The following is a 22,700-nucleotide window of genomic DNA, read 5'->3' as shown; positions in this document are numbered from 1 at the left end:
AGCATTTTTAGAGTCCACATATAAGTGATCTTACACAGTATTTGTCATTCTTTATCTTGCCTTCAGTGTTCATTTTTGTGTTGCAAATGTCAGGATTTCCTTCATTTTTATGGCTAAGATTCCATTGTGTGTGTGTGTGTGTGTAAGTGTGTATATCATATTTTCTTTATGCATTAATCCATTGACAAAAACCTGTATTGGTGTTTTTCTTTCTGATTTACTTCACTGTATAATAGGCTCCAGTTTCATCCACCTCATTAGAACTGATTCAAATGCATTCTCTTTAATAGCTGAGTAATATGCCATTGTGTATATGTACCACAGCTTTCTTACCCATTCGTCTGCCAATAGACATCTAGGTTGCTTCCATGTCCTGGCTATTGTAAATAGTGCTGTGGTGAACATTGGGGTACACATGTCTCTTTCAATTCTGGTTTCCTTGGTGTGTATGCCCAGCAGTGGGATTGCTGGGTCGAATGGTAGTTCTATGTCCAGTTTTTTAAGGAATCTCCACGCTGTTCTCCATAGTGGCTGTACTAGTTTGTATTCCCACCAACAGTGTAAGAGGGTTCCCTTTTCTCCACACCCTCTCCAGCATTTATTGTTTGTAGACTTTTTGATAGCAGCCATTCTGATGGGAGTGAGATGGTACCTCATTGTGGTTTTGATTTGCATTTCTCTGATAATGAGTAATGTTGAGCATCTTTTCATGTGTTTGTTAGCCATCTGTATGTCGTCTTTGGAGAAATGTCTGTTTAGTTCTTTGGCCCATTTTTTGATTGGGTCATTTATTTTTCCAGAATTGAGCTGCAGGAGTTGCTTTTATATTTTTGAGATTAATTCTTTGTCTGTTGCTTCATTTGCTATTATTTTCTCCCATTCTGAAGACTGTCTTTTCACCTTGCTTATAGTTTCCTTCATTGTGCAAAAGCTTTTAAGTTCAATTAGATCCCATTTGTTTATTTTTGCTTTTATTTCCATTACTCTGGAAAGTGGGTCATAGAGGATCCTGCTGTGATTTATGTCAGAGACTGTTTTGCTTATGTTTTCCTCTAGGAGTTTTATAGTTTCTGGTCTTAACGTTTAGATCTTTAATCCATTTTGAGTTTATTTTTGTGTATGGTGTTAGAAAGTGTTGTGGTTTCATTCTTTAGCAAGTGGTTGACCAGTTTTCCCAGCACCACTTTTTAAAGAGATTGTCTTTTCTCCATTGTATATTCTTGCCTCCTTTGTCAAAGATAAGGTGTCCATAGGTGTGTGGATTTATCTCTGGGCTTTCTATTTTGTTCCATTGATGTATATTTCTGTCTTTGTGCCAGTACCATACTGTCTTGATGACTGTGGCTTTGTAGTATAGTCTGAAGTCAGGCAGGTTGATTCCTCCAGCTCCATTCTTCTTTCTCAAGACTGCTTTGGCTGTTCGAGGTTTTTTGTATTTCTGTACAAATTGTGAAATTATTTGTTCTAGTTCTGTGAAAAATACCGTTGGTAACTTGATAGGGATTGCATTGAATGTGTAGATTGCTTTGGGTAGTATACTCATTTTCACTATATTGATTCTTCCAATCCATGAACATGGTATATTTCTCTGTCTGTTTGTGTCCTCTTTGATTTCTTTCACCAATGTTTTATAGTTTTCTATATATAGGTCTTTTGTTTCTTTAGGTAGATTTATTCCTAAGTATTTGATTCTTTTCGTGTCAATGGTGAATGGAATTGTTTCCTTAATTTCTCTATTTTCTCATTGTTAGTGTATAGGAATGCAAGGGATTTCTGTGTGTTAATTTTATGTTATTTTATTCATTGATTAGCTAATTAGCTAATTAGTAATTTTCTGGTGGAGTCTTTAGGGTTTCTATGTAGAGGATCATGTCATCTGCAAACAGTGAGAGTTTTACTTTTTTTCCAATCGGGATTCTTTTTATTTCTTTTTCTTCTCTGATTACTATGGCTAAATAACTTCCAAAACTACATTGAATAGTAATGGTGAGAGTGAGCACCCTTGTCTTGTTCCTGATGTTAAGGGAAATGCTTTCAATTTTTCACCATTGAGGATAATGTTTGCTGTAAGATAGTATTTTCATTTCCTTCAGATATATACCCAAGAGTGGGATTGCTGGATTATATGGTAGTTCTAGTTAAAAGATTTTGGGGAGCCTCCATATTGTTTCCTGTAGTTGACTGTATCGGTTTTCCTCACCACAAATGGTGCACAAGGGTTCCCTTTTCTCCATGCCTTTATCGGTACTTCTTATCTCTTGTGTTTTTGGTGATAGCCATTCTAAACAATGTGAGAAAATATTTAATTGTGCTGTATTTACTTATTATTACTTTGAATGTTAATCCCTTATCAAATAGAAGATTTGCAGATATTTTTCTCCTCTTCTGAGGGTTGCCTCTTAATGTTGTTGGTTGCTTCTGTTGCTATACAGAGCTTTTAAGTTTGATGTAATTATAACTTGTTGATTTTTGCTTTTGTTTTTGTCATGTCCAAAAATACCTTTGCAAAGATCAAGGTCAAGAGCTTTTCACATTTCTTCCCCCGCTAGGAATTTTATTGCCTTCAGATCTTATGTTTAAGTCCTTAATCCATTTCATGGTACTTTTCTTTGTCATGTGAACATCCAGTTTTCCCCGCACCGTTTAGTGAAAAGACTATTCTTTCCCCATTGGGTAGTCTTTGCTCCTTTGTTATAAATTAATTTACCATATATGCATGGGTTATTTTCTGGGCTCTGTTCTGTTTCATTGGTCTATGTGTCTGTTCTTAAGACAATATGATACTGTTTTGATTAAATAGTTTTGTAATATAGTCTGTGATCAAGACGTTTGATGCCTTCAGCCTTTTTTTAATTTTTTAAGATTGCTTTGGCTATTGGGAGTCTTTGGTGATTCCATACAAATTTTAGGATTTCTTAGAATTCTATTTCTGTGAAAAAATGCCTTTGGAATTTTGATAGGGATTGCCATGAATATCTATATCTATATCTATCTATCTGTATATAGATATGGCTGGTTGATAGTATAGTATAATATTAACTATTCTCATACATGAGGACACCTATCTTTCCATTTATTTGTGCCTTCAATGTTTCTCATTTTTGTGTCATATAGATACCAGACAGATATTTCAGCTCCCTGATTAAATTTATTCCTGAGCATATTTTGATGTTTTTGATGCTAATGGGCCATTTTCTTTGTTTCTTTTTCAGATAGTTCATTGTTTTATTGTATAGAAATGCAGCTGTTTTTAGTTATATCTTAAAACTACTCAATTCACTTGTTGCTGCTGCTGCTAAGTCACTTCAGTCATGTCCGACTCTGTGCGACCCCATAGACAGCAGCCCACCAGGCTCCCCTCGTCCCTGGGATTCTCTAGGCAAGAACACTGGAGTGGCTTGCCATTTCCTTCTCCAATGCATGAAAGTGAAAAGTGAAAGTGAAGTCGCTCAGTTGTGTCCGACTCTTAGCGACCCCACGGACTGCAGCCTACCAGGCTCCTCTGTCTATGGGATTTTCCAGGCAAGAGTACTGGAGTGGGTTGCCATTGCCTTCTCTGCTACTACCCCATAGGGAGAAGATATTTGACTTACTCTTCCCACCCCCACCCCTTTTTATGTGCTTCATCCAATCAGCAAATGACCTGCAAGAGCACCAATCCCACTCCTTATATCTTGGATATAAAAGTGGACTAAGGACCCCTATTCAATGTCAGTTCTCCCTTGAGCTGGTCTGCTGTGCTAACAGCTTTTTCCACTCTAATAAACTTTATTTCCCTCTCATTCTGTCTCACGTCTGGGATTCTTTTCCAACCTGTGCCTGGACCATGACATTGCAACTCAAGTGTTAATGAATGAGTAGAGGGACAAATAAGTAATAATGCAAGGTTATATTCAAACTGGAGTATTGGGGTGGGGTGCCATTGCCTTCTCTGCAATTCACTTGTTAGCACTGACAAATTTTTAGTAGAGTCTTCAGAATTTTCTATATGTAAGATGAGGTCATCTTGAATTGGAGAGAGTTTTACTTTTCCATTTCCAGTTTAGATGCCTTCTATTTCTTTTTCCTGTCCAATTATTACTCTGACTGGAACTTCCTGTACTGTGGTGAATAAACGTGGTGAAACTGGACTTCCTTGTCTTGCTCTTGATTGTAGAGGAAAAGCTTTCTTCAACTTCACCATTGAGTATGATGTTAGCTGTGGACTAGTCATGTATGGCCTTTATTATGTTGAAGTATATTCCTTCTATACCTAGTTTGCTAAGAATTTTTATCTTGAAAGATGTTGAATTAGATGCTTTTTATGCATCGTTTGAGACAGTCGTATGATTTTTACCTTTCATTCCATTAATGAGGTGTATTCAGTTCAGTTCAGTTCAGTCACTCAGTCGTGTCCGACTCTTTGCGACCCCATGAACCACAGCACGCCAGGCCTGCCTGTCCATTACTAACTCCCTGAGTCCATCCAAACCCATGTCCATCGAGTTGATGATGCCATCCAGCCATCTCATCCTCTGTCGTCCCGTTCTCCTCCTGCCCTCAACCTTTCCCAGCATCAGGGTCTTTTCCAGTGAATCAGCTCTTCGCATCAGATGGCCAAAGTATTGGAGTTTCAGCTTCAATATCAGTCCTTCCAATGAACACCCAGGACTGATCTCCTTTAGGATGGACTGGTTGGATCTCCTTGCAGTCCAAGGGACTCTCAAGAGTCTTCTCCAACACCACAGTTCAAAATCTTCAATTCTTCGGTGCTCAGCTTTCTTTATAGTCCAACTCTCACATCCATACATGACCACTGGAAAAACCATAGCCTTGACTAGATGGACCTTTGTTGGCAAAGTAATGTCTCTGCTTTTCAATATGCTGTCTAGGTTGGTCATAACTTTCCTTCCAAGGAGTAAGCGTCTTTTAATTTCATGGCTGCAGTCACCTTCTGAAGTGATTTTGGAGCCCAGAAAAATAAAGCCAGCCACTGTTTCCACCATTTCCCCATCTAACTGCCATGAAGTAATGGGACTGGATGCCATGATCTTAGTTTTCTGAATGTTGAGCTTTAAGCCAAGTTTTTCACTCTCCATTTTCAGTTTCATCAAGAGGCTCTTTAGTTCTTCTTCACTTTCTGCCATAAGGGTGGTGTCATCTGCATATCTGAGGTTATTGATATTTCTCCTGGCAATCTTGATTCCAGCTTGTGTTTCTTCCAGCCCAGGGTTTCTCATGATGTACTCGGCATATAAGTTAAATAAGTAGGATGACAATATACAGCCTTGCTGTACTCCTTTTCCTATTTGGAACCAGTCTGTTGTTCCATGTCCAGTTCTAGCTGTTGCTTCCTGACCTGCATACAGGTTTCTCAAGAGGCAGGTCAGGTGGTCTGGTATGCCCATCTCTTTCAGGATTTTCCACAGCTTGTTGTGATCCACACAGTCAAAGGCTTTGGCATAGTCAATAAAGCAGAAGTAGATGTTTTTCTGGAACTCTCTTGCTTTTTCGATGATCCAGCGGATGTTGGCAATTTGATCTCTGGTTCCTCTGCCTTTTCTAAAACCAGCTTGAACATTTGGAAGTTCACGGTTCACATATTGCTGAAGCCTGGCTTGGAGAATTTTAAGCATTACTTTACTAGCATGTGAGATGAGTGCAATTGTGTGGTAGTTTGAGCATTCTTTGGCATTGCCTTTCTTTGGGATTGGAATGAAAACTGACCTTTTCCAGTCTTGTGGCCACTGCTGAGTTTTCCATATTTGCTGGCATAATGAGGTATTACAATTATTGATTTCATTATATTGAATCATCCTTGCATCCAGGTGATAAGTCCCGCATGATTATGGTGTATGATACTTTTAATGTGCTGTTGAATTTGATTTGCTCATATTTTTGTTTAGAATTTTTGCCTCTGTATTCATCATAAATGTTGGTTTGTGGTTTTCTTGTAGTATCCTTATCTAGCCTTGATGTGTGGGTTACCCTTCTGAGGCTTCACTCAGAAAATGAGTTTGGGAGTGTTCTCTCCTTTTCAGTTTTTTGGAAGAATTTGAGAAGGATTGGTATTAATTCTTCTTTCAATGTGTGGAAAACATTAAAAGCTTGTGAAGCTGTCTGGCCAAAGGCTTTTTTGTTGTTGTTGGGAAGTTTTTAATTTAATCTCCTTACTCATTTTTTGTCTCTTCTGATTTTCTTTTCTCATGATTCAGTCTTGGTCAGATATATGTTCCTCTGAATTTATTGGTGATTACGAAATTTGTTGCTGTATAGTTTTTCATATTAGTATCTTATATGTTTCAGTGGTTTCAGTTGTGATGTCTTTTCTTTCATCTATTTTTATAATCTTGTTGAGTATAACACAAAGTTTGTCAATTTTGTTAATCTTTTCAAAGACCAACTGTTAGTTTCACTGATCTTTTTCTGTTATTTTCCTATTCTCTATTTTATTCATTTCTGCTCTGATTTTTTTTATTTTGTTCATTTCTGCTCTGATCTTTTTTTTGAACCCATTTCTTTGAGGTTTCCTGCATTGTCTCTTTACCACTTGCACAACCTGGGACTCCCAGGGTAATTTGTAGGTAAGAGCAGGCCTGCCTATGTAGGAAACCTCAGAGAGGTTCAGTACCTGGGTCAGGAAGATCCCCTGGAGGAGGGCATGGCAACCCACTCCAGTATTCTTGCCTGGAGACTACCATGGATGGAGGAACCTGGTGGGCTGTGGTCCATAGAGTCAGATATGACTGAAGTGACTTAGCACAGCACATTTTCGACTAAAATAAAAACTTTAGATAATTTGTGGTTAAAAATAAAGATCAGAGCAGAAATGAATAAAATAGAGAATAGGAAAATAAAAGATTAGTGAAACTAACAGTTGGTTTTTTGAAAAGATTAGCAAAATTGACAAACTTTGTGCTAGACTTAACAAGATTATAAAAATATAGATGAAAGACATTACAACTGAAACCACTGAAACACGAGAAATTCGTAGGTAAGAATCACTATCTTTAATAATTCCCACATTGAATACAAAAATACATAAATATGTAGCTGTTTGGAAAAATACTATTTTTTTCTGAGACAAAATATTTTTTACATTGTAATGTCCAACTAGGACTTCCCTGTAGCTCAGTTGGTAAAGAATCCACCTGCAATGCAGAAGACCCCGGTTTGATTCCTGGGTCAGGAAATTCCCTTGGAGAAGGGATAGGCTACCCACTCCAGTATTCCTGGACTTCCCTGGTGGCTCAGCTGGTAAAGAATCTGCCTGCAGTGCAGGAGACCTGGGTTGGGAAGATCCCCTAGAGAAAGGAATAGCTACCCACTCCAGTATTCTGTCCTGGAGAATTCCATAGACTTGTAGTCCATAGAGTTACAGAGAGTCAGACACAACTGAGTGACTTTCACTTTCACTTTCTTTCATGTCCAACTAGTGTGTGCATGTTTTAGCTTGGAAACTCTTTAGGCATTTAGGCCATATCCTCAAAATTCTGTTTAGCCTATTTGTGATTTCCTTTCAGTAAAAGATAAGAAAGAAATGAAAACAAAAGCCCCTACTTAGGATTCGGGGAAAACCTTTATGGTTGAATTAGGCAGATGAGGGTGGTGTTGAAAGGCCAATCTGAAGACTATTATTATACCATTGGAAATCAGGATGGCCCAGACTGTGGAAAGTGTTGATGGTAAAGGAGATATTGGAAGAAGGGAGAGTCAGCAGATGACCTAGTTTCCACTGGAAGTGGTGGACTTTACAGGAAAGGATGGAAAGTTGAGTTCCTGAAGGTTGATTTTCTTGGAGAGGAATTGGCTTGTTCCAAGTAAGCTTGTTGCTGAAAAGTGAGGCTCGCCAGGCTGAGGTTGCTTTGATGTTCACAGGCACTGTGACAGTAAAATCCAGTTCTGTTGAGGCCATGGGTATAAGAAGCCCTAGATCTCTGGCCTAAACTCTACTGTGAGATGAGGGTACTGGCTCTTCTTTGTGACAAAGCTCAAATAAATCCTCCAATTACAAGTATAGTTGCCATGGATACCATGAAGGATATTATAGCATTCTCTGCTAGTGTTGGAGGGTCTTCTGTGGAGGCATGGGTCAACAGTGGCTCACAGAGGGGACAGGGTCGCTGGCAACAGCAGTCCTCTCTGCTCTGATATTTATCGTCTGTTTCCTTATGCCAACTTTGGACTTTGTTTTTCTTCTCTAGTTCTCCAGTGTGTAAATTTAGCTGGTTTATTTGAGATCTTTCTTTTTTTTCCCTAATGTAGCCATTGAAAGCTGTGAACTTCCTACTTAGAACTACTTTTGCTGCATCCCTTATGTTTTATTTCTATTTTCACTTGTATCAAGATATTTTTGATTTTTTTTTTTCTTTGATTATCTAGTTGTCCAGGAGTGTGTTATTTAACTTCCACATGTTGGTAACATTTTCAGTTTTCTTCCTATTGATTTCTGTTTTCATAGCACTATGGTCAGAAAAGATACTTGGTATGATTTATTCTTTAAAGTTTGCTAATACGTGTTCTGTGCTCTAATATGATTTATCTTGGAGAATGTTCAATGTACACTTAAGAAGAATGTTCTGCTGCTGTTGGATCGAATATTCTCTGTATATGTATTAGATTCATTTGATCTGAATATTTCAAGTCTAATGTTCCCTTGTTGACTTTGTGTCGGTATGATTTATCCATTGTTTAAGTGGTATGTTGAAGTTTGCTACTGTTATACTGTTGTAGCTTTTTTCCTTCAAACATGATATACTCATTTTTTAAAAAATTTTAGACATTCTAGTAGATACTAGAGGCAGACATCCTGGACTGTGAAGTCAAGTGCATCTTAGGAAATATTACCATGAACAAAGCTAGAGGAGGTGATGGATTTCTAGCTGAGCGATTTAAAATCCTAAAAGATGATGCTGTTAAAGTGCTGCACTCAATATGCCAGCAAATTAGGAAAACTCAACAGTGGCCACAGGACTGGAAAAGTCAGTTTTCATTCTGATCCCAAAGAAAGGCAATGCCAAAGAATGTTCAAAGTGCGTACAGTTGCACTCATATCGTATACTAGCAAGGTAGTGCTCAAATCTTTCAATTAGGCTTCACCAGTATATAAACCGAGAACTTCCACATGTAAAACCTGGTTTTAGAAAATGCAGGGGAACCAGAGACCAAATTGCCAGCATCCACTGGATCTCATAGAAAGTGCAAGGGAATTCCAAAACACATCTACATTTGCTTCATTGACTGCACTAAAGCCTTTGACTGTGTTGATCACAACAAACTGGAAAATTCTTAAAGAGATGAGAATATCAGACCACTTTATCTGCCTCCTGAGAAACCTATATGCAGGACAAGAAGGACCAGATGTGAACAAGGAACTGGTTCCAGATTGGGAAAGGAGTACGTCAAGGCTGTATATTGTCACCCTGCTTATTTAACTTATATGCAGAGTACATCATGCGAAATGTCGAGTTGGCAGATTCACAAGCTGGAATCAAAATTGCCGGGAGAAATATCAACAACCTCAGATATGCAGATGATGCCACTCTAATGGTAGAAAGCAAAGAGGAATAAAGAGCCTGTTGATGGTGGTGAAAGAAGAGTGAAAGTGGGCTTTAAGCTCAATATTCAAAAAGCTAAGATCATGGCATATGGTCCCATCACTTCATGGCAAATAGATGGGGAAAAAAAGGAAGCAATGAGACTTTATTTTCTTGGGCTCCGAAGTCACTATAGATGGTGACTGCAGCTATGAAATTAAAAGACACTGTCTCCTTGGAAGAAAATCTATGACAAACCTAGACACGATATTAAAAAGCAGAGAGATCACCTTGCTGGCAAAGGACTGTGTAATCAAAGCTATGTTTTTTTCAGTAGTCATACATGGATGTGAGAGTAGGACCCTAAAGAAAGCTGAATGCTGAAGAATTGAATGGTGAATGCTTTCAAATTGTGGTGCTAGAGAAGACGTGAGAGTTTCTTGGACAGCATGGAGATCAAACCAGTCAATTGTAATGGACATCAATCCATAATATTCATTGAAAGGACTGATGCTGAAGCTGAAGCTCCAATACTTTGGCCACCTGATGCAAAGAGCCAACTGGTTGGAAAAGACTGATGCTGGGAAAGATTGAAGTTAAGGGGAGAAGGTAGTGACAGGCTGAGATGGCTGGATGACATCACCAACTCAATGAATATGAGTTCGAGCAAACTCTGGGAGATAGTGAAGGACAGGGACACCTGTGTGCTGCAGTGCATGGGGTTGCAAAGAGTCGGACACGACTTAGTGACTGAACAACAGGTAGATACCAAATGTGTTTTTTTTAAGTTTTTTTATTTTGATGTAGACCATTTTAAAAGTCTTTATTGAATTTGTTACAATATTGCTTCTGTTTTATGTTTTGGCTGTGAGGCATGTAGAATCTTACATACATGCTTTAATAAAAGCAAAAAAAAGTTAATATTTTGTAATTCTGTGATTTCTTTTTTGATCATCTGTTATTTTATAGTTTTCAAATATTTCTTTGTGTTAGTGATTTCTGATTTAATTCTGTTTTGGACACAGAGCATATTTATGTGGAACTTGAAGTCTTTTAAATATATTGAGATTCATTTTATGGCCCATAAGTAAATGTTTTCTGCATTGGTAAATATTTCATGTGTACCTAAAACGAATGTATATTCTGCTGTTTTTTGGTTGTTTCAGATGTGATAGTAAATCTGGTTCTTGTTATTCCATCTTGACTGAAAAATGAAAGTCAGTAATTTTTTTGAAACTACTTACATATACTTCACATTCCATAAAAATTCATCTGTTTTAAGTGTTTGGTTCAGTGCCTTTTTACTATATTCATAAAGTTGTATAGTGGTCACCACTACCTAATTCCAGTATATTTTCACCATCCAAAAGAGAAAGTCCATACCAGTTATCATTGACACCCATTCCCCCTCTGCCTGCTCTTGGCAGTCACTAAATGTGCTTTCTGGTCTCTCTAGATAAGCTTATTTTGTAATTTTAATGTAAATGAACCAAATAATATGTAGCCTTTCAGTCTGGCTTCTTTTACTTACTGTAATATTTTTAAGGTTCATCCATGTTGCACCATGTATTATTATTTCTTTTTATGACTGAATAATACTTCATTGTATGTATATTTTATTATGAGGAAATGAATTAGTCACTTTTTTGGTAGGGAGAAAAATATATTTTTTTTCTAAACTTCAAAACTTTTTATTTGTATTGGGTTATAGTTGATTAACAATGTTGTGGTAGTTTCAGTTGAATAATGAAGGGACTCAGCCATACATATATGTGTATCCATTAACCCCCATACACCTGTCCTATCCAGGCTGGCATATAACATTGAATAGACTTCCGTGCGCTATACAGTAGGTCCTTGTTGGTTGTCCATTTTGAGTATAGCAACCTGTACATGACCTTTTGAAACTCCCTTCCTCCTGGCAACCATAAGTTTATTTTCTAAGTCTGTGAATCTCTTTCTGTTTTGTATAAGTAAGTTCATTTGTATCATTTGTTTTTAGATTCTACATATAAGGGATATCATAAGATATTTCTCCTTCTCTGTCTGACTTACTTCACTCAGTATGAGTTGGTAGACATTTGAATTACTTCCCTTCCCTTTTTGCCTGTTGTGAATAATGCAGCTATGAACTTTTGTGTACAAGATTTTATGGGATATGTTTTCAGTTCTCTTGGGTATACATTTTGTTGTGGAATTGCTGGCTCATAGTGTAACTGTTTCAGTTTTTGACATACTTCCAAACTACCTTCCAAATAGTTGTACTGTAATGCATTCCTACCAGAAATGTATCTGAGTTCCAATTTCTTGGCATTTTCTTCTTATACTCTATGTTTTTTCTTAAATTATTATAACCATCTTAATGGATGTGAAGTGGTTATTGTGGTTTTAGTTTTCATGAAGATTGAGACCTGTTTCCTTCTAAGAGTTTTAAAGTTTTGGTTCTTACATTTAAATCTTTGATCATTTTTAGTTACTTTTTGTATATGATGTGAAGTAGGGATCCAAATTTGTTCTTTTGCTTGTGTATATCTAGTGGTTACTGCAACACTTGTTGTAAAGATTATTCTTTCTCCATTCAATGGTCTTAGTTAGCCCCCTTGTGAAGAATTGTCTGATCATAAATATAAGGGTTATTTCTGGACTCAGTTCCATGCCGTTGATTTATATATATATGTTTGTGATCATGACAGTACCACACAGCCTTAATTGCTATAGCTCTTTAGTGAGTTTTTCTAATTCCTTTTTAGGTGACTTGGTTTTATATCCCTGTATATAAAATGGACTATTTAAAATAAATTTAAATAAAACTTAAGAAAGACTCATACTTAATTTATGAGTCTTTATAAATTTATAGGACATTGTGTTTGCTAAATGGTACTCAGTATATATTTTCACTAAGTAAACTGGTAAATATTATTTACCATAGATGTAATCTCATTAGTGATATAAAATTCTGAACCATCAGCTAAGTGAAGATGGCATACTTATTATTACTTTGAGTCTGCTTAAATTTCTTCTTTTGCTTTCTTTTTAGGTTAATACAATCTGTTGGAATGAGACTGGAGAATATATTTTATCTGGCTCAGATGACACCAAGCTAGTAATTAGTAATCCTTACAGCAGAAAGGTAAACTAGTTTTTAAACATCTACAACTTAATGAGAAAAAAAAAGAAGCTAGAAATCAAATAGTGCATAATCATGAAGTGGGCATTTGCAAAGAATGTTGTTATTTTGCTAAAGTTTATTACATAATTTGGAAGTTATTGCATGCAGTTACTTAGTTTCTTTAGGAAAACATTAGATTTCATTCAACTCTAGAAAATTTAAATATACTTCATTTATTCATGTGGATAAAATTGCAAAAAATGATATCTCAATAAACCATTCTTCATGGGGAAAAATGTGATTTTTTTTTTCTTTTATGCTCACAGAATCTAATCTTATAATCACAGAATCAGCCAAGCATTTTAAGAAACTGAATTTTATCAGTTTACACACAGTGGCTAGCTTCTAATAAAATGCTCATAACATCCAATTCAGTAAACTGGGATATCATACTAAGTTTTATTAGGATTATGTTCTAATTTTTATTGACTCTTTTTCTGACTTTGTATAAGTAAGTAGGTATACAGATACTTTCATGTGAATGAGAACATTGTAGATTATCAGACTAAAGTTTTAATATTAGCAATCTTACAGAATAAATGGTTCATGTTTTTTTTTTTTTTAATTTTTCTACATTTAAATAGTTTAGATAATTAAATAAATGTTTGTGGTTCTACAGCCTAAAAAGAGGTTCATATTGAGGCTCTCCTTCATTAAAGGAGACATAAGAAATGGCAACCCACTCCAGTGTTCTTGCCTGGAGAATCCCAGGGACAGGGGAGCCTGGTGGGCTGCCATCTATGGGGTCACACAGAGTCGGACGCAACTGAAGTGACTTAGCAACATCAGCAGCAGCAGCTTTACTTAACTGTCCTGTCTTAGCAGAGAGAAACTTGTTGTTTCCAAATCCTGATTGTCTTAGCTCTGCAATTACTCAAAGAACCTTTTTCTTACAACAGAGAAAACTTCCTAGAATAATGTATATGTGGAATACTTCTGGATTATCACAATCAGAAATTGGGCCTTCCCTGGTGACTCAGATAACGAATCTGCCTGCAATGCTGGAGACCCAGATTCAGTTCCTAGGGCAGGAAGATCCTCTGGAGAAGGGAATGGCTACCCACTCCAGTATTCCTGCCTGGAGAATTGACAGAGGAGCCTGGTGGGCTACAGTCCATGGGGTCGCAAAGAGTCAGACACAAGTGAAGTGACAGCATGCAGCACACATCAGTTTAATGTTTATAGTATTTAAATCACTCATCTAGATACCAATGGAATAATTCTTTTTTTTTAATATAGAGCTTTACTTTTTAAAATAAAAATTGTGAAAATATGCATTACATAAAATTCAGCATGTTAACCATTTTCTAGAGTTCAGTGTACCAGCATTAAGTTGATTCATATTGTTGTGATATCACCACCATCATTGAGCCACAAAACTCCAGTCTTGCAAAGCTGACTCTGCTCATTAAGCTTTAACGCTCCATTCTTCCCTTCTCCAGCGCTTGGCAACCATTATTCTATTTTTTATCCCCATGAATTTGTCTATTCCAGGTACCTCATATAAGTGTCGGAGAAGGCAATGGCAACCCACTCCAGTACTCTCGCCTGGAAAATGCCATGGACGGAGGAGCCTGGTAGGCTACAGTCCATGGGGTCGCTAACAGTTGGACATGACTGAGCGACTTCACTTTCACTTTTCGCTTTCATGCATTGGAGAAGGAAATGGCAAGCCACTCCAGTGTTCTTGCCTGGAGAATCCCAGGGACGGGGAGCCTGGTGGGCTGCTGTCTGTGGGGTCACACAGAGTCGGACATGACTGAAGCGACTTAGCAGCAGCAGCATATAAGTGTTTGTATACAGTATTTGTCCTTGTATGACTGGCTCATTTTACTTAGAATAAGGTCCTTAAGGTTCATCCATGTGTCAGGATTTCTTTTCTTTTTAAAGCTGACGTTGTATGTATATATCACATTTTGCTTATGCTTTCATCTGCCAGTGGACACTTGGGTTATTTCTACCTTTTTGGCTATTGTGAATAATGCTGCTTTGAGCATAACAGTACAAATATCTCTCCAAGCTCCTGCTTTCAGTTATTTTGTAAATATACCTATTGGAGTAATTTTTAAAAGATTTTGTTTTCCCTTTAAAGTGATTACTCTTTTCAATTTGAGAAATGACTAACAGATAATACTTTAATAGATTTTAAGTATAAAAAGACTTTATAGTTTTCTTATCGTGGTTTTAATAGATCTAAATTTGCTGTCATATAGGAATATTTATTGTTTTGAGGCACTGATGATTCATTACATAGGAAAGTAAAGTTTTTTGATCTTAAGTCAGATATTACCTGTTTTTAGAGTTCCACTCTATTTTTAGATCCTGTGAGTTGATGGGAAAATTAATTTATGGCATATAAAATTTTTGAAACTTTTAAAAAATAGATTTAAATGTTCCTTATTAATGGCATCATATCTTAATTATATATCTCATAGATCTCAACTATATATATATATGTGTGTGTGTGTGTGTGTGTGTGTGTGTATGTATATATATAAAAGCTTTTCCCCCTTAAAGTTACAGGCTAGTTTCTTTGGACCAATTCTCCTACTGAAATGAACTAAAAAATACTTGATTAAAAAATCATCCTACAAGTAACAAAAAAATGTCTTGATAGTAAAGAATTATCAGTTTATTTTAGACTGATATTTTAGAAGGGAAGTCTTCCCTAGTGGCTCAGTGGTAAAGAATCCACCTGCCAGTGCAGGAGGCATGAGTTCAGTCCCTGATCTGGGAGGATTCCATGTGCTGTGGAGCAACTAAGCTCTTGAGCCTGTGTCCTAGAGCCTGGGAGTGGTAACACTGAGCCCATTCATCCTAGAGCCTGTGCTCTACAACAAGAGAAGCCACCACAGTGAGAAGCCTGTGCATTGCAGCTAGACCGTAGCCCTTGCTCTCCACAGCTTGAGAAAAGCCCACCCAGCAACAAAGACCCAGCATAGCCAAAAGTAAATAAATAAATTATACAAAATGGAAGGGGAAAAGGTGAATCCAGAGAAGTGAGCCTGATAACTTTTGCCCTGAAGATATTTGTCAGTCTTATATCTAAACTTCAGTTTTGGTGGCCTTGAAGGTCAAGGTAAATAGAAACAAAGCTCAGGATCCCAATCATATATGGATTCCTGTAGGAGACTTTATACAGTATTCTGGGACTCTGTCTATACCATGAGGACTCCCAAAAGTCCTTCTCATGGTATAGATGAAATAGAAGGAAGTTAGTCCTCTGGTGGCCTTGGAGCATCTTCTGTTAAAGAAATCCTGAATATATGCAAAAGTTTGATTTGGCTTCATCCAGCTACCTTTAGTTCTTAGAGCATAAAATGTTATTTGTTTCTTCTATGCTTTGCTTCTACTTTGCTCAGTTAGTGGTGTGTTCTCCTTTCCCATGCACCTCCTACCTACTTGGCCAGTTTAATTTCATCCTTTGAGCCTCAACTCTTACCTGTTCAGTTCAGTTGCTCAGTTGTGTCCAACTCTTTGAGACCCCAAGCACTGTAGCATGCCAGGCTTCCCTGTCCATCACCAACTCCTGGAGCCTGCTCAAGCTCATGTCTCTTGAGTCAGTGATGCCATCCAACCATCTCATCCTCTGTCGTCCCCTTCTCCTGCCCTCAGTCTTTCCCAGCATCAGGATCTTTTCCAATGAGTCGGTTCTTCGCATCAGGTGGCCAAAGTATTGGATCTTCAGCTTCATCTGAAATAATCTGTAATAATCTCTAATTTCCTCTAGAAGAATGTAGGCATTCCTTCCCCATGTTCTTGTATTTTATGTATAACTCAATTACTATGTTTGTGTTTGCATGTTGCTCACTATTAGATTCTAACTTATTTGGGACAATGACAATTTCTTTTTAGTTTCCTCCACGCTTAGTAAATTACCTGTTATATAGTAGGTGCTCAATAAGTATGAGTAAAAGAAGTTAAGAAGTTTCTGTATTCAGTGCCTTAGACAGGAGTAAGGGTGAATTTGGGGAGAGGTGATTTTTACTAAGAGATTGAAGAGCTAATATCTTCTATCTGGATACTCCTGGACCAAGCTTGAAGTTTTAGAAGTGTTATGTATAACATGATGCATGAAGAAAGCGATACCTGCTTGGCCAGCTAGATTAGTGACAGTAACCTGATGGTCAGCAAAGTGATAGACCTTATATAGCTAGTTCACTTTCACATTTGCTGCTAATTGTATTCTACAATATGTTATATTCAGTTTATATTGTTACTCTGCCAACTTCCATCTCTGTTGGCCATTAGTTTTAGATGTTTTCTGAAAAAGTATTATACTCTTGTTAATCCAAGGAAAGCATAAATAGGAAAATATTTCCAGGGTTTAAAATTTATAACTATTTGCACCCGTGCGTCTATTTTTTTTAAATTGAGACCTTATTGCTGTTTACCTCCAGTAGCATGCCTCTCTGTTGATTGTATTGACCCATTTCCACAATTAAAAACAAATTCCAACCTTTGATAAAATTACTAACTGTATATACGTAAATACAATTTGTCCAACTATTATCTATTAATTAGGGAAGTTCAATTCAGACACTAAGTCCTGTCTGACTCTTTGCAATGCCATAGACTACAGCATACTAGGCTTCCCTGTCCTTCACCATCTCATGGAGTTTGCAGAAATTCATGTTCATTGAGTTGATGATGTCATCCAACCATCTCATCCCCTGTCACCCCTGTTCCTCCTGCCTTCAGTCTTCTCTAGCATCGGGGTCTTTTCCAGTGAGTAGTATGTTTCCATCAGGTGGCCAAAGTATTGGAGTTTCAGCTTCAACATCAGTCCTTCTAATGAACATTCAGAACTGATTTCCTTTAGGATGGACTGGTTGGATCTCCTGGCAGTCCAAGGGACTCTCAAGAGTCTTCTCCAACACCACAGTTCAAAATCTTCAATTCTTCGGCGCTCAGCTTTCTTTATAGTCCAACTCTCACATCCATACATGACCACTGGAAAAACCATAGCCTTGACTAGATGGACCTTTGTCGGCAAAGTAATGTCTCTGCTTTTTGACATGCTGTCTAGGTTGGTCATAACTTTCCTTCCAAGGAGTAAGTGTCTTTTAATTTCATGGCTGCAGTCACCATCTGCAGTGATTTTGGAGCCCAGAACAATCAAGTCAGCCACTGTTTCCACTGTTTCCCCATCTGTTTGCCATGAAGTGATGGGACCGGATGCCATGATCTTTGTTTTCTGAATGTTGAGCTTTAAGCCAACTTTTTCACTCTCCTCTTTCACTTTCATCAAGAGGCTCTTTAGTTCTTCTTCACTTTCTGCCATAAGGGTGGTGTCATCTGCATATCTGAGGTTATTGATATTTTTCCCGGCAGTCTTGATTCCAGCTTTTGGTTCCTCCAGCCCAGCGTTTCTCATGATGTACTCTGCGTATATGTTAAATAAGCAGAGTGACAATATACAGCCTTGATGTACTCCTTTTCCTATTTGGAACCAGTCTGTTGTTCCATGTCCAGTTCTAAATGTGGCTTCCTGACCTGCATACAGGTTTCTTAAAAGGCAGGTCAGGTGGTCTGGTATTCCCATCTCTTTCAGAATATTTCACAGTTTATTGTGATCCACACAGTCAAAGGCTTTCACATAGTCAATAAAGCAGAAATAGATGTTTTTCTGGAACTCTCTTGCTTTTTCGATGATCCAGCGGAAGTTGGCAATTTGATCTCTGGTTCCTCTGCCTTTTCTAAAATCAGCTTGAACATCTGGAAGTTCACGGTTCACTTATTGTTGAAGCCTGGCTTAGAGAATTTTGAGCATTACTTTACTAGTGTGTGAGATGAGTGCAATTGTGTGGTAGTTTGAGCGTTCTTTGGCATTGCCTTTGTTAGTATTGTGACTTTCTTAATATAGTGGATTAAGGAAAGAGAAATGTTAGTTTTTCACTTGATCAACTAGGTGATCAAGGTGTGGTGGATAGTGATCAACTAAGTGTGGGTGTATAGTGATGTTATTAAGCTGTGGAATACTAGAGAAGGAATAAATTTGGAGTGGGACATCTGAAATGAAGAGATGTTTTTCAGAGAAAACAGATGTGTTCAGTGGAAAGGACTTCAGTTTTTACTAATTACTTTAATGGTTACTCTGATTAATAAAGAAATTTCTTTCCATTTTTTGAGTGATATGTGATAGGCCAACACACATTAGCATACTGAATGAGATTCCTGCTTTTGTTTTTGAAGCTATGCATAAACCTATTGAATGGAGATAAATCAAATTGTTAATAATTTCTGCTGAAGGTGACTAAAGTCCAAGACCTATCAGATTAGAACTGTAAAAGACCTAGCATACATTGTGTGTACTTATATGTACTTAGCTACTTGGTAAAGCATGCTGAAATATATGCTACTTGGTAAGTTATGCTGAATATATGACGACATTAAAGGCTGTGATTCTATCTTGTTTAAAAGCTTTACATTAATTATTCTCTGTGTTATTTCTTATACTTTAATTGACCAGATGTCAGTGTCTTATACTTGGAGAGAGGAATGAAAAATTTTAATATGTTTTATAGACAATTTTTATTGTCCATTGGCTTTGATTAATGCAGGTGCAAAGACTCTCCTCTTTTTTTATTTGACCCTAATTAAATGTGCATTAATGGCCAGGGAAGCCTGGAGTTCTCCAGAGAGCAGAACACGACTGAGTGACTGCTCAACGACAAATAATAGTTACAATGGAGTACTGTATGGTACTCAGCAAATTCTTGTTTTGTTTGTGACCCTAGGACTTAGATGAAGTGACCTGTAATACTTAAGTGTCTAAATTTACGTATTTATTTCATTTAAGTTGTCAAGGTAAACAGCTGCTAATATTTATCTATGTTCTGGTTTGGTGTCATACTGTCAGTTAATGAATTTGTCAATTAGTCTTATATTGTTAATAGTTACTTGAAACCAAACCAAAAATAAAGTTGATGTATCTTGTCCTAAATTTTTTTTAAATTTGAAAACTGATCGATAAGTTAAAAAGGTAATACAATCAACATCCACAAATAGACTTCCTAAAAAGTATTTCAGAATAATTTGGAGGTGTCATGCATTTCATGAATACTTTGACATCTGTCTACTAAGAACAAGAACATTATTCTGTATAACTGTAATGCAGTTACCATGGTCAGGATGTGTAATATTGAATATAGAGTTGATCCTCTTTACTTACAGATTCTATGTTTGCAAATGTACCAACTCATTAAATTTATTTTTACCGTTCCATATCAATAACTTTCAGTGCTTTTCTGTTCATTGATGGCCATTCACATGTACAGAGTGGCAAAAAGTTTGAATTGCCCAACTCATACGTCAATACACATGTTCTCAGATGAGATCAAACAAGGTGCTGCTCGATACTTCTTGTTTCACATCAAATAATGTGAGCATACTGCGTCCTTTTTGTGATATATTGAATGTCACACGTTTGTATTTTTGTGCTTTTTGTTGGTGACTTCAGTTGTTAAAAGGGTCCCCAGTTATCTTGCTGAGTACCATCTAGTCTTCGTAAGTATAAGAAACCTGGAATGTACTTTATAGAGAAAATATGTTAGATGAGCTTCATTTGTTACTGTTTGTTGTCCAGTCGCTAAGTCTTGTCCAGCTCTGTGACCCCATGGACTGCAGCCCGCCAGGCTCACCTGTTCTTCATTATCTCCCATAATTCTCTCAGATTCATTGCGTCAGTGACACTATCTCATCCTCTGCCGTCCCCTTTACTTTTTGCCTTCAGTCATCAAGGTCTTTTCTAATAACTTGTTTCTTCACCTCAGGTGGCTAAAGTATTGTAGCTTCACCTTCAGCATCAGTCCTGCCAATGAATATTTAGATATGAATTATAGTATTCTTTGCCCTAAGTTCAATGTTAATGAATCAACAATATGTATTAAATAAAGAGTCTTTAAACAAACACATACAACAGAGTTACTTATTGATTTGTGATGAAAAGTTTGTGACCAGAGCCTCACAGAACCCTAACCCTGTATTTCCATAGGAGCAGTTGCTAATGGATACAGCACTTGCTAAGGCATTGTTAGGACTTGGTAGCTCAGTGGTAAAGAATCCACATGCCATTTCAGGAGTCTTATGTTTGATAACTGAGTTGGGAAGATCCCATGGAGAAGGAAATGGCATCCTATTCCAGTATTTTTGCCTGGGAAATCCCTTGGACAGAGGAGCCCAATGGGCTATAGTCCATGGAATCACAAAAGAGTCAGACACAACTTATTGATTAAAAACAATATAATCTTAGAGGTGACTTTATAGAACATAACTACCAGTAGTAATGAGAAATGCCTGTATGCTATATATATAATACATATGATTTTGTACTATTGACTGAAAAAATTGCACATCCTAAATGTTGAGAGTTGTTTTATTCAGTGGACATACTGAGGACTTAAGCCAGGGAGACAGCCTCTCAGATAGCTCTGAGGGACTATTCTGAATAGGTAAAGGGGAGCCAGGATAAGTATAAGAGTTTCTGCAAAAGAAAAAAAAAAACAACCCACAAAACTCCAGATAATCAGAACATCAAAAGATTAATGCTAATTAAAAAAAACCCAGACATCTCAAGTTAATAAAGTTAGGGAGATAAATTTTTTCTTTTCTTGGGGAAGATACTGAAATCTGGGCTTAATGAAGTTGTTCCTTTGTTCTGTACCTTAACTATCCAAGGTCCTTTTTTTCTCCATCCTGAATCCCCTCAGGGTACACCATTGGGGGTGTCTGTAGAGACTGATGGCTTGATGACTGGCAGCCTATTTATCGCTGTTCTAAGTTCTCCTCAGGGTTAACCATTGGGGATGACTGCAGTGACTGTTAAATGTAACATCCTCTCTTTAGTGTTATGCAGGCATATCCTAGTATATGCCTGCCATATCCATAGTATACATAGTATCTGTAGTGTATTATATAGCTTCCCTTATAGCTCAATTGGGAAGGAATCTGCCTGCAGTGCAGGAGACCCAGGCTTGATTCCTGAGTTGGGAAGATCCCCTGGAGAAGGAAATGGCAACCCACTCCAGTATTCTTGCCTGGAGAATCTTAGGGACAGAGGAGCCTGACAGGCTACAGTCCTTGGGGTCGCAAGAGTTGGACACAACTTAGCGACTAAACCAGCATATTATATATATATTACAATATATCTATAGTATATTACATATATCCACACATAGTACATGTACATATATACCTGTATATATTCAAATTTTCCCATTTGTTTCAGTAATGTTCTTTAGCACTGCCATGCCTCTCTTAATCTAGCCCCCAGTGCAGTATCACACATTTCATTTAGTTGTCGTATTTCCTTTTTTTGCTTTAGAATAGTTCATGCAACTTCTTGGTCTTTCATGACATTGATATGTTGTTTTATTGTTATATTGATTATCAAGTCATTTCATAGACTGTCCCTCCATTTGGATTTGTCTGATTGTTTCTTCGTAAGTCGATTAAAATTAAACATTTTTGCTAAGAATTCTCTATGGATGATGTGGTACATGATATTAATTTGTTTCCTGACTGGTGATGTTAAATTTGATCTTTCCATTGTGAGGGTACATTTACCCTTTGTGATTATAAGCTATTTATGGAGTAGTGTGTTGAGGTTGTGTAAATATTTTTTTTCATGACAATCTTTCATAAAGTGGTTTCAATATTCATTGATTCTTGCCTTAATCAGTTGTTATAATGTCACTACAAATAGTGTTTTTTAGTTCTATCATTTCTTCCACATTTACTAATTGACATTATTCGGTAAATAAGAGCATTTCCTTTGTCTTTGCCATTGTTTTGAAAAAATTACTGTGGGATTATAGATTTTTATTTTTTTCAATAAATTATAGTCTATCACTGATATTCTTTTTGATGCTCAAATTGCTCCAGTTTGTTCAGTAAGACATTTTTTGTTGTTCTTTTATTTATTTAAAAAATTTTTATTGGAGTATAGTTGATTTATAGTAGTATGTTAGTTTTGTTCAGTAAGACATTTAAAGTGAGCTAAAAAAACTTTGTGT

At 37.0% G+C, this 22,700-nt stretch overlaps 1 protein-coding gene, 1 long non-coding RNA gene and 1 pseudogene across 23 annotated transcripts in view; 1 reads left to right on the top strand and 2 right to left on the bottom strand.

Annotated features, from left to right (window-relative positions):
- Positions 1-22,700, top strand: part of DCAF6 (DDB1 and CUL4 associated factor 6) — a 174,509-nt gene that overhangs the window by 44,554 nt on the left and 107,255 nt on the right. For 16 of the 22 annotated variants that reach the window (XR_014053375.1, XM_081489211.1, XM_081489209.1 and 13 more), the window contains one exon: positions 12,553-12,645. The exons of the other annotated variants lie outside the window; for them this stretch is intronic. Coding sequence is in view for 7 of the 16 variants with exons in the window: in XM_081489198.1 (XP_081345324.1) it covers positions 12,553-12,645 (93 nt within the window). In the remaining 9 variants the exon portion in view is untranslated. The remainder of the gene's footprint in view (positions 1-12,552; positions 12,646-22,700) is intronic. 22 annotated transcript variants of the gene reach the window in all.
- On the bottom strand, positions 7,540-10,918 carry LOC145507495 (myc target protein 1 pseudogene; annotated as a pseudogene).
- Positions 19,869-20,629, bottom strand: LOC145505917 (uncharacterized). Its single transcript, XR_014053380.1, has 2 exons — positions 20,328-20,629; positions 19,869-20,218 (listed from the first exon to the last, which is right to left on the bottom strand). It is a non-coding gene; the product is annotated as an uncharacterized LOC145505917 (long non-coding RNA).

The sequence above is a fragment of the Giraffa tippelskirchi genome, chromosome 5 (assembly GCF_054371585.1).
Source record: "Giraffa tippelskirchi isolate mGirTip1 chromosome 5, T2T-mGirTip1v1.2.pri, whole genome shotgun sequence".
NCBI classification, from domain to species: Eukaryota; Metazoa; Chordata; class Mammalia; order Artiodactyla; family Giraffidae; genus Giraffa; species Giraffa tippelskirchi.
Note: the sequence above shows the minus strand (reverse complement) of the source record. Positions and strands in the feature narration are given on the sequence as shown.